Here is a 15,658-nt window from a genome sequence, read left to right on the forward strand (position 1 = left end):
TTATTTTTAGAAGAGGAATTCAGAAACTAGATTATTTTTGCTAACTTTTTTTTTTCAGTTGAGATATGAAAGCAAGTGCAAATCAGAAAGTACAGCGAGAAAAAAAAAAAAGGAAAAAGAGTCACCTTAGAAAATTAGCATCCACTAGTCTTCAAGCTAAAAAGCAGCAGGAAATATCGGGAAAACAACTCTTTCTAAGATGTCCAGGTTTATCAAAGCACTTATCTGCACAGCATGGAGAAAACAAGCCCCTGCATGTGTCAGTCCTGGGTGTGGGTACACATGCCAGTTTATATGTTTGTGCAGGGAAAGAAAACACACCTTGAGGAAATGTAAAGAATAATATTGTCTGTGGTTACTGAAAACAGATGAAGAAAGAGAGAGAGATAAACAGCTGTCTCTTTTAATCAAGGCCATGGCATGTTTGGACATTTAATGACAGTGTGCACATTCATTGTGGAACGCTGGATGCAGAGCTTCTTCAGACAAATATGAAGGAGTGACCTATTATTTTCTAGTAGAAATTAAGAACTGCATTGTGCCTTAATAAGGATGTTCCTCTCTAAATCAGTCAGTTCTCTTCAGAATGCTCAATCTTTCAAGTGCCTTCCTTGAATGACTTAAGTAGTTGTTTTACTCAGCTTGTGATGTGGAACCATGTGAAGTCCCTGGTCAAACCACACCTGCTTGACAGTTCTAAATAGAAACAGGAAAAGGAGGGGAAAAAACAGGGCATGTGTTTTTAATTACAAGGAAATATAGGGAAATTATTTGCAGAATAGTAAAATAAAGAAAAAGATAGCTCTTTTCCATAAAAAACATGTTTTCACCCTCCTGAACTGGAGCAATTGTTGTATTCCTGGTAGGTGAGGAGTGCTCAGCTGTTGTAAGAAGTCTTCTGCCCATATCTCCTGTTGTACTTTGCATACAGCCATTCATTACAGCTCCCAAAGTATCTGCCAAATATTCTGTTCCCCTTTCACAGATGGTGAAACTGTGGCACAGCAAAGCAGCGTGACTTGATAAATCCAGATCCTGTGTCCTGTCTAATATCTTAACCACTGGAAATTCCCTGCCAAGATTGGCTGTCAAAGTCGTCATCTCAGGGAAAAAGATTTCTAAATTTAAAATATAAATGAAATTCAGTAAAAAACCCAGGCCTGGATGTAGCTGCAGAGAAGTGGGAAGGAGCTGTACAGCAGCATGAGCCTTCCGGTGCTGTTGGGTCAGGATCATACATGTGGCACATGGAGACACTAATGGTGTGAGGACACGGCCCTTGGACACCCTGTCCACCTTTGTATGTTGGCTCTTATATGAGCGTAAAGAGTTCCTTGGTCATTTAAGGAAACAGAAAAACCACAGCGCAGACCCTTCCTAGAAAACTTGACAATGAAGTAGAACAAAAATCTAGACTGTTCTCTGAGTTTCCCCTTTGGTTCTTTGTACATGAACTTTGTGGATATAAAGGTAAGCAAAGTTCTACAAAGACGGCCAACCCTTCTTTTTTTCCTTTTAGGATCATCAAAATGCTCATCATGGTAAATTTGTTTCTTTATAATATAGTTTACATTCAAGCAAGACTGATAAGAAATTGCTGCAGCATAGCTCATACCTAAAGATATCAACACTGTCTTTTACTATATTAAGCTTCAGGGAAAAGCTTCTGGTACAAAACATCTACCTTAGCTACTTCTGTGGTCTATATCACTGTAGTATCTAAGCATATCACAATCATTAATAAACTTGTTTCCATATTCTTTGTTAGTAGAAAGTGGTTTTATTCCCATTTTACACAGTAGGAAACAGGATAGAGGTTAAATAACTTGTCCAGGGTAAGAAAGCAGGCAGTGGGGTCACACTTTCTCTCTTAGAGGCAAAAGCCCTTTCTCCTCCAACAGCTTTTGTGAAAGCTTGGGACCCTCTTTCTTGAGTAAATAACAAAAGCATCATATTCCAAGTCAGAGCACTCCAACCCAAGAGCCTCCAGTAACACCCAAGGTAACGGGGTCTTGTGGAGTGGATGCACGACATCAGGTGGGTCAGTGGGGCTACCCACACGCTTCAGCGTGTCCTCCAGCCTTTGTAGGTTGGACCCAAATGTGCAGTAAGCCTGCGCCGCAGCACTGACTCCAGATGAAAGGATGACACTGCAGAGGCTGTTTATGCAGATAACATCAGTCAAAGCTGATTGATACTTAAAGTCTGGGTTGATTTAATTATTCTGTAACCGGCAGAAGGATATCGCTAGGTACTGTGTCTTGCTAGAAAGCAGAACCTACTGAAAGATATCAAAAGGTGCTTATATACTTTAATATAGATGTAGATGAGGTTTCTTATGGATCTTTTAACAAATCCTCTTCTTGGTGCCTATCTTAGTGGTCTTTTTCTCTCTTGCAGTACTCAGCCATCAACATTTTTTTGCAGTCCTCTTATACCCATATTTTTATTTTCCCCTCAGTCCCTTCATGTTTTTGACTTAAGGGCCAGTTACAAACCTTACACAATTGCAGACAAGGGTGTTGACTTTCCTGGGTTTCAAATTTAACCTATGCTGGAGATCGTCCCCTCCTCTGGACAGCACTAAATCTTTCCTGCTAGAGATAACTAGTCCTTGGGGCTAATAGCTGTACTTCTGAAGAGAATAGTGTTTTGCCTTTGGAATGGACTAGATTGCACCGCACGGCAGGTAATTTCAAAACATTTTCAAGGAAAACATGCCCTTGGGTCCATCTTAAGGCCTTCACTGTTAAAGGACACAAGGCAGCATGTGATGCTATCATACACCTCCATTATTTTCCCAGGGAGCAAAGCGGTGAGGCTTGGTAGTGACGAAGCCTGCCCAAGCTGCAGCTTGAAGGGATCATTGTTTAAGTAGAAAAAGGAAGAAGACGGGTCTTTCTCCAGATTTTCTTGTAACTCCGTAATTCAGAGAATTTATCACAGACCAACATAGAAATATCTGTGTTGGCCCCATTCAAAAACACTGTCTGTTGGCCAGGCATCGGCTCCGTGAGCAGCGCGTTAAGCTGATGCAGTGGATAGATTTTTCTAGAGAGAGAGAAGTGCTTTGCTACAGTGCTGTCTTTACTAATGTATATTCTTCTGCTTTCCATCAAACAGTCAATGAAGGCTCAGGTGAAACCAATCAAAAAGAGACATCGACCTGTGACATTTGCCAGTTTGGGGCAGAGTGTGACGAAGATGCAGAGGATGTTTGGTACAGTAATTTGGTCTACTCTTCTATTTTAATGAATGTTTTATTATTTAAAGGTACTGTGGTTTAGAAAGCATTAAAAATATTAGATATTCAATTTTCTGTACCCAGAGATTCATCAAACAATGACTGAGGTGGTTATTACTCTGAAAAAAATGTATAAAACAGTCGGGTTTATAATTTTGGAACATGCACAATTTAGACAGTCTAGAAACACAGTTATCCGTTTTGTTGCTGTTATAACTTATGTTATTCCATCTGGGGTTTTACAGCTTTATACTTTGGTAAAAATAGAATTGGGAAAAATAATTGACCTAAAGCTTTTCCAGTTAAAAACTATCAGTAGTAGTATCATCATGTTAATTCATGTGTGGCATTAGAAACGCTGGGAAATCTGTCTCGATTTTTCCTAGTTGCTGGAGTTGAAGACCTAACCCTCAAATGTTTTACATAATTACGTTGTACATTTAGACATTTTCTCAATGGAAATTGTTTTATTTTTTATTTTTGAAAGAGGTTTCAAAAGTATTCATTTTTTTCCATTGTTTTAAACCTTAACCACATAAGCTGAAGGGAAGTAATTCTATCTACTCAGAACTTTTTATTTATTTATTTTGCCAAGAAACTATTCAAATATATATAAGGTCATCTTTAAACTAATAATTTCTTTGCGATTTTAAGCAGCCAATAGATCAAAAAAGCTGCTATTGACAGAGCTGTACTTCTAACACTGCCTTAATGCCAAGCCTCATATTTCTATCAAAGTAATTAATACAAATTTCAAGAGGCAACAAAATAATCATGCAAATTTTAGAGCTGTTGTCTGGATGATGCTTCTGAAGCTGTGGGCTGGTGGTAGCTGAAGGTTGGATACAGAGATTGGGCAGTGAGATGTCAATAAAGCAATATTATCCGAACTCTAACATGGACGGTAGGAGTTGAGCAGAGAGAGGAGTCAATGAATGAATTAATGAATGGTGAACATGACAATTGGGCCCAGTGTTGGGCAGCTGACCTCATCCAGGCAAGGCATCCATGCACTGCTGGTCACGCATTAAAGTATGAACATCTCTGCTGTTCAGTGAAGATGCTTAGGAATATGGTCATCCATTTGTGCTCATTTTGGTTTTGTCTTGCCAGGCTTTTAATACCCTCTGGTTCTAGTGTTTAAAAAACACCAAGTAAACAAATCCCAGAGGCCTTGCTGTGGCTCCAGTCATCAAAAGAAATTGTGGTGTTGAAAAACAGGAGCAAGATGCATCATGGTTATAGGTTTGCAACAATGTAATGAGATTTGTGTGGAAGAAATTGCTTAATTTTGACTTTGCTTAAGGAATTTATCCCAGGTGTCAGGATTTTCATTGTCTTCTTGACCGGTTGTCCTTGAGAGTTTTGGTGGTACGCTGTAGAAACAAAACCATGGTAAAATTAATATATCAAAATTCACAGTCTAGTGCTCATGATTTCATAATTAAGTGCACTTCCAAATTGGAAGGCAGGAGTTAGAGAGGGGCAAGGAATAAAATTAGCTATAAGATAACATTATTAATCATAAGCACTGTAGCAGTGTTTATTTTTTTTCCAGAAATAGCTCGATGAAACAGCCTGATCCAACTTACCCCAGTAATGTTTCCACTGCAGCTTTCGCACTGTCTAATTCCTCCCCTTTGAAACAACTTGGCTTATACGGAGCAGCGCAATGACTGCAGGAGCTGAAGTTCTCAATCTTTACTGACAGCTGGTCTTTCTGCAGGGGAAGACACTTCTTGGGGCAGGAAGCAGGGAAGGGCATTTACTAGGAGGATGCTACCAGAGAAACTGTTAAAAGGCAGGAAAGCAGATTTCCAACCGGAAGTACAAAGACCATGTAAAGCCTGTTAACATCTGCTTTGAAGTAAACAACTTTATATGCCATAACAGAGCCCTGTTTTCCTGTCCCTGCCCCCGATTAGTCTTGGATAAACATATTTCTAAAAAATTAGCCTTCCAGGTGTTAGCTCTTTGTTATTCTTATTTCTAGAATAAAAGTGGACTATGTATGGGGGACCTAGATCCCTCTTTCCAGTGTACGTTAATTGAATTTCCATGTTTGGCACCAGATAGACGTATTCCCCCACTCACCCTGCCAAGATTTGGTGTGCAGAAAATGTCCTTAGATTAAGTGGGAAAAGAAATTTCAGTTTATTTTTTGATAGCTGTTTTTATGTGGATCAAATGTCAGATGTAAGCAGGCTTTACCTTTAGCTACCTCACCTGACTGATGAAGTTTGTAAAATCCAAACAGGGTCAGTGGGTCCCAGCGGCCCCAGGACCTGTAGTTACAAGGTGACAAGCCCAGCGCTGGCAGTGTCCCCTATCAGTCAGAAACAGTTTGAGGGTTCAGGGTCAGTGCCTGATCTATTTGAGGTAAGAGGAATGCAAGCTGGTAGTAGAGCCAGGCCACGGAGAGCTGGAGATACGAGGTTGGCTGTTCGCCTAATATTTCTAGGGTGCCAGAGAGGATCAGAGAAGAGAGCACAGGTGTGATAGCAGATGTGGTTGGGCTGCTGATGATTTAAAGCAACAATTAACATTATTCTGCATTGCCACATTCTGTTATTCTGTTATTCTGCAGTCCCTCGTCTCTGGTTTAACTCTTTCTTTTTTTTCCTGTTGGTTATTCATCGCTAGTTGTCACTCAGCTAAATTGTGCTATTGTACTGTGTCACCATTATTTTTAAATCTTTTTATTTGCGTAAAACCAATCTGTTAATGGCTAGACTCCTGGGATTCTGAGAGGGGATTTGGCACATTGAAGGCTACTCAAAGGGGTAAGATACGTGTGTGAACATTTTCTGGAAAGTACAAAGAAAAGGCAGAAATGAACCCACTGTAATAACAGGTTTTCCACAGCATGGTAAAGCACACATGTATTATTATCCTATTCTGCAGTCTAATATCACTAGAGTGAATGCAATTTGGCATTCCATTAGTGAATCCCTTTCTCTAGGTTAAAAACAAAGACTGTTCAGTTGAAAGTCTTTAACATCTTGCTACTTTAATATGTGAAAGCTTCTTGTCACTAAAAGGATCGTGTATTACTGGCATTATTCCCACCTTTAATGCATTTTGCACCAGTGGGCTTCATGAATATTTAAAGCAGGGCAGTGGCTGTGCTCTTTAGCGCTGGATTGCAATCTATTGGTAAATCAGACATTTTGTATTGCTTACTTTGGGTTTTATTTCTGATCTGGCTAAGGAGTAACTGATTTTGTAAGACAGGGCTATTCAACATAACACCCCAAGAGATATACTTAAAAGGAAATGAAGAATGAAGCGTAACATTGTGAACCGTGGTATATTTCTAAGATCTTCCAAAAAGCATCTATGAAATACTCACTCACTGTATATAAATAGTACTCACAAAATGGAGTGCCTGCTCATCGGCTAAAGTGGCTTAGTGTCAGTGCATAACCATGTCAGAAACCTGGATTCCAGTATTAATCTCCTCCTTATGGGCCACTGAGGAAATAAGAGCGCTCTCTACACTGGACAAGCCGTGGTTTGGATAGATACTGGGCAGCTATTTTAGAGGTCCACAATGTGTCCAAGTAAGTGGAAAGAGATGAATAATAGGAAAAAACCTTCTGTTGAATTTCCTGTTGGAAAACACCAAGAAGAGAAGACAGGAGTGTTTTCTTAAAACAAGATTAAAGCCTGCAAACCTCTGACTTGTAGAGTTAATCAAAATCAAAATGATGAATTGGGGTTAAATATGCATGTTTTTTCTTGAATTTCAATATCAGCAGGTTAGCCAGCAGCAGTCTCAAAATGCAGGATTGCCCAGAATAAGATGCAGTTTGCTAGCTATAAGACTAGCTTGTAAGATGCAGAGATGTATAATGTGCTTGGGAGAGAGTGCTTTCCCTGCAGCCTGGCAGTGTCTGAGGAGGTGAGGAGGCCATCTCCACAGATTGCTCCTCTGCTGTCCCCTTCCTTCCTCCTGGAGGTTGCAGGTGGAGGAGAGAGGCAGCAGTGTCCCTGGCAGGAGGTGCCTGACCTTGAATGAGCCACTCAGGGGTTTGCACCGGTGATTAAAAAGGGCGTCAATACCCCTGCTGCTTACCACAACTTGGTCCCACACACTCCAAGGACTCCTCCTTGGCTGAGCATAGGGCTTTATGCTCTGCCGGAGGCACCATGCTTGTGGCAGGCAACTTTCCTCCCTCCTCATGAGCCTGGCCCACACTGGAGGGGCCTTTTCCATTTCTTGCAAGCGGACAAGGATTCCATTGGGCAGGTTCAGCTCAGGAGAAGGTGCTGAAGCCATTCTGTGGGGACACTGTGTCCCTGATGACCCAAAGCTAGGAGCTTGGAGGAAGGCACGTTGGTCTCAGGCATGCTGTGCAGCTTGGGTGGTATTCCCAAGTGAGGTGGTGATGTTGCAGCATAATTACAGCAGGTCCCTTGTGTCTTGCACTTTTCTTCACATGGCTGGGACAATAAGCTCCACTTACCCACAGCAGACAGTCACACACACAAAACATATTAAGAAAACGAACTGTTTCAGTCCTTTGTTTCATATTTTACTGCTAATCACTGGTATATATAGTTTGGGTAAATGCTCCTATAAGGCAAGTGAACAGTCTACAACACATGAGGATGGTGAAACTGCATTCTCATGCAAATAAGCCACGCTGAACATGGGAGGTATCTGTGCAAATCATGCAGCTGCCATCAGCAGTGACCCCTACAATCAATATTGCTCTAGCAATCAATATTTATCTTTATTATAGTATAGAAAGAAAACATAAAAGAAACTAATGATTTTGCCAGCTTCTCAATCCACACAGCAATTAGGTCAGTCAGCTTTGGGTCCCTTCCCCCTTCAATCAGTTGCTCTCAACCAGAGAATCTGCAAACAAGATGTTGTACTACTATAAAGTACTAAAAGGTAGCTTGAAAACTCACATACATTACACGGGTATTGGCTGCTTCATGTTCAGCAGTGTGTATAATAACTGTGTGTGACCTACTTGTTTCAGATGCAGAAACAACGAGCTACTTTAACATCTGCAATGTCCCGTGCATTATACAGTAGATATATTGCAGTTTTCTGCTGCTTTCCTTTCTCTTTTAGAGAAAAAGTAGATCTTCATTCATGGCTATGTATAACACTTAAACATACTTACCAGACTTGTAGTTCAAATAAACACAGAAATCACAGAATTAAAAAAAGCAACGCTGCAAAGACTTACGTTTCTGCTTAACTTGAGATCACACCTAAGGCACAAAGTGAAGCTGCTGCTGCATAAATCTTCATGTGGAGCTTAGTAGTCATGTCTATTAACAGTCCATGCAAGGTTTTACAGAGGAAAGGGACTGTTGCACGCAATCTCTGCATTGCACGGTAGGAGGTGGCCAAGTGGCTTACACCCTCCTACACACTTGTCACTTATCTTAGACCCAGCCTAATAATAGAGCTACCTCCAGTGTCTGCCCAGAAATTAGCCCGGTTCACTGTAAATGTTTCATTTGGTGCATGCTCTGTGATCAAAAGATTTTAAAATAAAAACAGCTGACTTGTAGTGTAACTGTTGAGACACCATGTTGAGATAACTGTAGAGATACCATGCAGTGGGCTAAGAGTCAGCAATACTGTAAAAAAGTAGCCCAAGCAACAAGATTTGAACTGGAAATTGGTCAATGAAGGATTTGCAATGAAAGACAAAACATCAGGAACACTAGAATAAGCAAGATGACACCTACCTCTCCATACATGATATTTTAATTATTAAACCTGCTCAGAGGAAGGGCCAGTTTGTTTGTTTTCATACGGGGCTGGTCAGCCAGACCTGCTGTCTGGGGTATGAGAGCTGAACAGAGAACCCAGACATGTTCCTTCATTTGGGATGTGGAAAGAAATGCAACATGGATGGGCACAAAAGCAGGAAAACTAGCGAAAATACAAAATCATAGCTTGAATTGTCCACAGCACTAAAAAGAAGAAAGCTTCAGCCATTCCAGCTTAGGTGAAAGCTTCAGGCTTACTAGCGACCACTATGTACACATCATGTAAGCCTCAGAAAATAAGGTCCCCAGGTGATCGCTGCATGAATGCCACAATTCCTGTTAGGTTTCTCGCTGGCAAGCTACTGATACATTGTAGGACTCTTTCAGTGAGAAGTTTCAACTTAAAACTAGCCCATTGAAAAAGTTACTTTGTGCCCAACCATAGACAGAGAAAGATCCCCACTGACTTCTAAAGGACCTTAAATCAAAGCAAAAAAAAGTGGTTTTCCTCTTTCTCAGCAATGAGTCTGCAGAAAGAGCAAGGGAAGATATGGGAACAAGAAGTTAGCTTTATCTTCAGAGGATGTTTCTTTAAGAGCAGCTAATGGTCCAGTCTTTTTGAGGAGTAGGAGGCAGGAATGAGCACACTGTATTTCTAAACTGAATGCAGTACTAGAAAGTGCTTGGCTAGAAAGTTAATGCTTAGGAAAATGATGGCTTGTTTGGCCATCTGGTGAAATTGTTTTACTCAACACACATTTTATTTGGTTTTAGTTAAAAACAGCCATTTTTCCTAGTCAGGTAAGTTTCACAAAATCACCTTACCATCTTTGCATCCTTCATCCTCTGCCAAAATAGCCTACTTAATTTTGAAGAGAGACTGATTCCCAACTCCCTTAGGGTTGTGGTTTGGAGAATTTGACCTTTCCATCCATTGAGTCAACACAATCCTTCAGAGGCTTATGTTCATTTGACAAACTCCTGCCTTTCCAGATTCTCAGATTTATTTTCCTAATAACATTCTTTTTAAAAAATGGTTTTAACATAAGCCAAGATTGTCTGGAGTTACTTATACTTCATAGTGTTTTATTACCAATACACTTTAGAACACTCTGGTAAATAATTCAGCCTACACAAAGAAATTGGCTATATTTTCTCTATACATCGAGGAAGTCTGTCATGTAGACTATATATCACAGCTCTAAATGTTCTCAGACAAATGGAAACCCACATTGTGTTCAATCTGTACTACTCACCCAAGCAGGTCTTTTAGGGACCCTATGCAACACATACATCTCTTATCCAAAAACTAGAATCCCTAACATTTGGGTTTGCAATAAAAAAGAACTTTTGCAATTACAGCAAAACTCGCTGTGTGTCCGGGGGATAATGCTCTACACAGTCATAAAGCTTATAGATGTTTTTTTCCCTTGTGCTCCTCTTTTCAGATGTTGATCCAAACTTTGTTTTCCATTTCAGAAGGTGAACTTCCAGCTTATGGAAGTCAATGAAAGTTTTTCCACTGACTTCAGTGAAACAAAAGTTCTCTCTGAGTACCATAACTGTGGAGTAACTTAGCCAGTGGCAGAAGGGAGAACAGACTCTGTTGGAGTGTAAATGCACAGTCTTTCACAGAGTACAAAGGAATAACTTGGAAATTGTGATGATAAAAGCAGAATTTGGCTTACTGACTCCTTCAGTTGCTTCAGAGGAAATATTGATTTAGGAAAAACCAAACATAACTTCTGAGATTTTGGGAGGTTTTCTTGTCTTATTATGGTGCCATGCTCCTGTAGGAGCAAAGCACAAATTCTTCTGAAATTTAAGGGGAGGAATACTTGTAAGACACATAGACCTGTCACTTGTCTTTACAATTATTAGTCTATCAACGTTAGAGTCGGGGGCGGGGGTGGGGAAGCTGTAATAATTTTAAAAGCATGGCTCAAAATAGCCAAATTTTCCTGTTAAGTTTCCACGGCCAAGATGCCTACCCTTAAGTTCAGCATGCAGTGTGTGGATAGGAGGCATGGAGACACAGAGGGGTGGGTGGTCATGGCAGAGAGGCTGGAGGGGTGGACTGGGAAAGGACAGAGGACTGTGAAAGCAGGGAGAAAACCTAAAGCTGACTTGTAGCTAGTCCATTTTGCTGTTTGCTGGAGAGCAGGGAGGAGCCGCAGTGGCTGCCCACGCACAGAGGCTCAGGGAGGGTTTTGGGGACGCTACCTGAAGGTCTCAGGGGAGGTTCTCTTCTCCTCACCTGTCTTCCCTCTGCCTGGCTTGGAGGCTGTGAAATGGCACATCCAGCGTAGAGCAGGTGAATAAAACATTCATATGGCAGGGATACCTGGAGGATGTTTGGGGCAGCGGCTTGGCTGGCACCGAGGCTGTGGCTGTGGACTACGTTAATGCCGATCTGTGCGTGTTACGAGGGTGCACGTGCATGGCTGGGCATTGTGTGAGACAGCAATGGCATCCCTCTGTTTTCAGGACATTAACATATACAACATATACACATGATAGCATGGCCAATAGCAACCATTTTGTGTGCTTAGTGTAACGGGAGCAAATGAACCCAGGGTTTGGGGTAATTTTTTTATTTTATTTTACTCCTCTGACACCAGCTGTGACTGCAGTTTTCAGTCCTGTGTACAAAAATGCAGCAACCTTCCGATCGCATGCCTTTATTTGCATTTGAAGGAATCGTTTGGCAGCCTGTTTTGTGCTCTTTCTGTAATACATGATGTTGTAAAGATCAAGCCTGGCTCCTGCCGTTTTGTGGGAAGTATACAAAAGGATCCCTTTTGGCTCTGCAAGGACAGGGCTGTGCGCGGGTGCTCCTAGGCAAAGCCACCACTTGGTTGTGTAACCCCATGGCTGGGAGAGCCTGGGCTCACCAGGTTGTGAAAGTGCACATAAGGGATAATATGATAATGCACATCAAATATTAATGTGCATTGACACATAATCGTCTGCGTACATCAGGGCATTACAGCATGAAAGAGCAAGTGCAGAGACCTTGGAGAGCAATGCGCTTTTGCACCTTTTTTTCCCTGTTTCCTTTCCCCTTTTTGTTATTTAAAAATAAGCTTTCCTCCCTGCCTAGCCCCCCCATTTAGCGAAAGTCATACCCTCCTAGTAAACTGAGCGGTGCCTTCATGACGGCCTATTTAGTCGCAATAAAAAGCCGATTGGCCTAATGTGCAATCAAGAAAGGAGTGACATTTATTGCTTCAGTTTTATGATGCTGTGAACTGAGCAAGATTTGGAGCCTTACAGTGCCTTCAGGGGGCAGGAGATCACCAGCAATGAATTGTATTTATACCTTTTCCAATTTCCTACTAGCATTTTAGCAATAAATAGACTGTGTTGTTATTGAGTTTTATGTAAGTATGTTTACGAAAGCAGGAATACAACTTTGTAGCTCAGACTTACATGTGTTGGCTAAATAGATCAGCAGAGAGAATAACTATGTAAATCACTGGGAAAGCACTTTACAATTTATTATCAAATGTCTTAATAGAATGCTTCATCTCTTCCATCACACTTTATATTAACTATTAAATTAAAACTGCATCCATTGTGGAAGGTCGGAGGCTCCTTCACACACCCATGTTGGAACATCAAGGCCACGATTTGTTCACACATCTAAGCCATTAAAAATACATCCCATGCATTAAATATGAGCCTGAGCAGAACTCAATAGGAGCTGACGCACAGGGCTGACCTCGGCTCTCACAGCCCCTGCGGGGTGGCAGGTGTCCCTTCCCCATGGCATCCATCTCCTGCCCCGGCTCTTTCCCCCATGCAAGTTGCAGCTAAAAGCCTGTGTGAAATGTGCCCAGACGTACAGGCTTAATTGCTGTCTCTCAGCCTGCCCATTTTGTAATGAATCTCTCCCATGCAGAGGAGCACAGGTGCCCCAGGGACACCCGTCCCGGCCGGGGCGCAGCGCTTGCGACGTGTCCCTTTCAGGAGCTGCAGGTGGATTCCACTGATCCCTGTCCCAGACCTGAAGAGGATTACTCCCATCTCGTTAGTCTGCTGGCAAGGACATGTCCTTGAGCAGCACGTTTCATCGATTTGTTCATCTTCCTTTCCCTAGCAATGGTACTTTCCCCTGGGGCTTGCTCCCAAAGGCAGCTAGCTGCTGTGGTGAGACAGCAAGAGAACAGGCAGTATCCCCAGCTAGTAGTAATGCCAAGTTTTGTACAGCAGCTTTCACCTACAGACCTGAGCACTCTGAGGTAAAAAAGGGTTACTACTGCGCTCTCCTTGCACATGCAGCGATTTGCTTGGGGTTGCATTGGTCCCAGTGTCGTACCTATGGGCTGAGATCTCATTTCATCACTGCACAGGATGACATGAGGTTATCTTGCTGTATTTCTTTCTGTGCAGGAGGTGCAAACAAAGCCTGAAGGAAAGCCTGGAGTATCCTCCTAAAATGTCATTAAATAGCTAGACTGAATTTTGTTTTGTAATTTAAGTCAGCCTGCCAAGCAGGGTAGCCTGGAGTACACAGCCAATTCAGATGGCGCTGCCTCAGGCGGGTCTCCTCGGAAGCGTGAGACACACGTGTTTGAGGATGCAGAGCAGTTTATGGTGAGAGTTTGTCTGATTTCGCACATGTGGAGGGAGTCTTTACAAGGAGGCATTTTTCTACCGTCATTTCCTTCTCACTAGTTTTAGGAAGGTCGCTTCTAAGCCTTGCCTTCCCCACCAGCAGTGGATAGCTCACGCGCTGCATGGGATGGGGCTTGCAATGCACTGGTCTCCACTGGCAGAAGAGCTGCCATCCCTTTAGTCTTGCTGGTAAATCAGAGTCTGCTTTCAGAAGTAATTTCTGGTGTAGTTAACAAAGCTGTTACCAGAAATTTGCCATTGGTCCCGTGCCAGCTGGTACCACAGTTCTTCGTGAGCAGGCCAAGCAGCCTTGCTGCATGGCAAGGTCCATGCCAGGACCTGCAGCTAGATGGTTGTCCCGTGCTTCCCACCCCATGTTGCAATATTCCCGCGGGCTGTTGCAGGCCAGAGTGAAACACTGGGAGTCACAGGAACAATTCTTATTGTTCTGCTGCTTCAAGATAGGAGCAAACAATATCAGCAGTCTGAGGCACACAGCAATAAAACGCTTATGAAGGGCAGCCTCAAATGTTTACAGAGGGAGAGAAACAGTCAGCAAAGCTTTGTTTTAACACAGACTATAGAGACATGAAGGATACCAAGTGTAGGCAAACCATAAAAAGGCATTTATTTTATTCCATGGGCTTTAAATAAACTTCACACGTTAGATACCTGCAGACACTAAAATTGGCATGTGAACAGAATTAGAATTTTCTTCTCTAGTCACACAGCTAGCGTGAGGATTTTTCCATCGCTCTTCAAACCCAGTTGTCAGCCTTGTAATTCTCTAGTTCCTCTGTATGGGTTTAAAACATCCAGTCTAGCAAAGACTGCTTTACACAACTTTAGTTCCTTTTAAATAAGAATGATATTTAAAAAAAAAAAAAAAACACACACAAAAAAATCCCTGAGGCATTTATTTTGCCCTAAAGTTGTTAGCATACAATTCAATGTACTGTTGAGGGCACTAGAGGCATCGGGAAGCCAGATGAAGGTCGTATTATAATTGGTGCTTTGAATTGTAAGAGGGAAGCAAAGGTGAAGTTTGTGATGTTTTTTGTCCAAAACTTATTAAAGAAAGTTATGGGGAAAAAATGAAAAGAAAATTAGGAATCAAGTTGCAGTATCTTGCACAGCAGATTAAAGCAGTTTTCATGATCTGCAGCATCCAGGATAAAACCTTGAAAACTGGTGGAGCATGGGGCCAGCTCTTCACCAAGCTGGTCCAGCTCCAGGAAGGAGCCATCGCCCGAGCGGCTCTCCTCACGGCTGTAAGGTGAGGTGCCTCCAGGAGCCGTCCATGAAACCATTTTGAAACAATCTCCGTGAGCTGTCATAACAAATGTGCTCTGAAAAATCCATACGTATTTTTAAGCATCGCCAGTCGCTCCCTGCTATTAAGCAGCAGCAGCGTGGCAGCTGTACAGCAATTGCCCTAGCTCCTGGCTCTGTGCTCCAGCTAGACTCCCACATTATGTTGTATTTGGTATGCAAGGAAGGGCAGCAATAAATATATTCACCACTTCAGTGCATTTTAGCTTGACATATGTCCAGTAAACAATATTTTGGTCTCTTGCAGTCAAAAAAAAAAAAAAAATCACCTGATTATTCAGCACTTCCTTCTGTTATGATGCTTTGGGGTCCTTCAAATCATTTTCATTATGCACTACATAATAATAAAAATCTCTATGCAGTATGCTGATAATTCCACGCATGGTGTCTGTGATTTCTAATTGTTTGAATAAAAAGATGCTATTGAAATGCCATGCAGAAACATTGCATCGCCCTGAGGGAATCAAGCTTCTCTCTTTTTACTCCTAGTGAAGATAAACATTTGAACAGTTGAAATAGGTAAAATATCCCAGGGAAGACACTGTGAAAAGTAGACGTGCTAAAGCCCTTCATTCAGAAGCTGAGCTGCAAAGGACAAAAAGGAAAAATAAATTAGATAAATAAATAAAGAACGAACACTGAATAGAAGGCACTCAAAATAAGCCATGCTTTGTCTTCTCTTGTGATCTTAAAGCAGAAGAGAAGCACTAGCAGACC

At 41.9% G+C, this 15,658-nt stretch overlaps 1 protein-coding gene across 2 annotated transcripts in view; it reads left to right on the forward strand.

Annotated features, from left to right (window-relative positions):
• Positions 1-15,658, forward strand: part of TMEFF2 (transmembrane protein with EGF like and two follistatin like domains 2) — a 134,802-nt gene that overhangs the window by 76,232 nt on the left and 42,912 nt on the right. For both annotated transcript variants that reach the window (XM_075093908.1, XM_075093907.1), the window contains exon 5: positions 3,124-3,220. In XM_075093908.1, the coding sequence (XP_074950009.1) occupies positions 3,124-3,220 (97 nt within the window). The remainder of the gene's footprint in view (positions 1-3,123; positions 3,221-15,658) is intronic.

This window comes from Phalacrocorax aristotelis, chromosome 5 (genome assembly GCF_949628215.1).
Source record: "Phalacrocorax aristotelis chromosome 5, bGulAri2.1, whole genome shotgun sequence".
Lineage (NCBI taxonomy): Eukaryota > Metazoa > Chordata > Aves > Suliformes > Phalacrocoracidae > Phalacrocorax > Phalacrocorax aristotelis.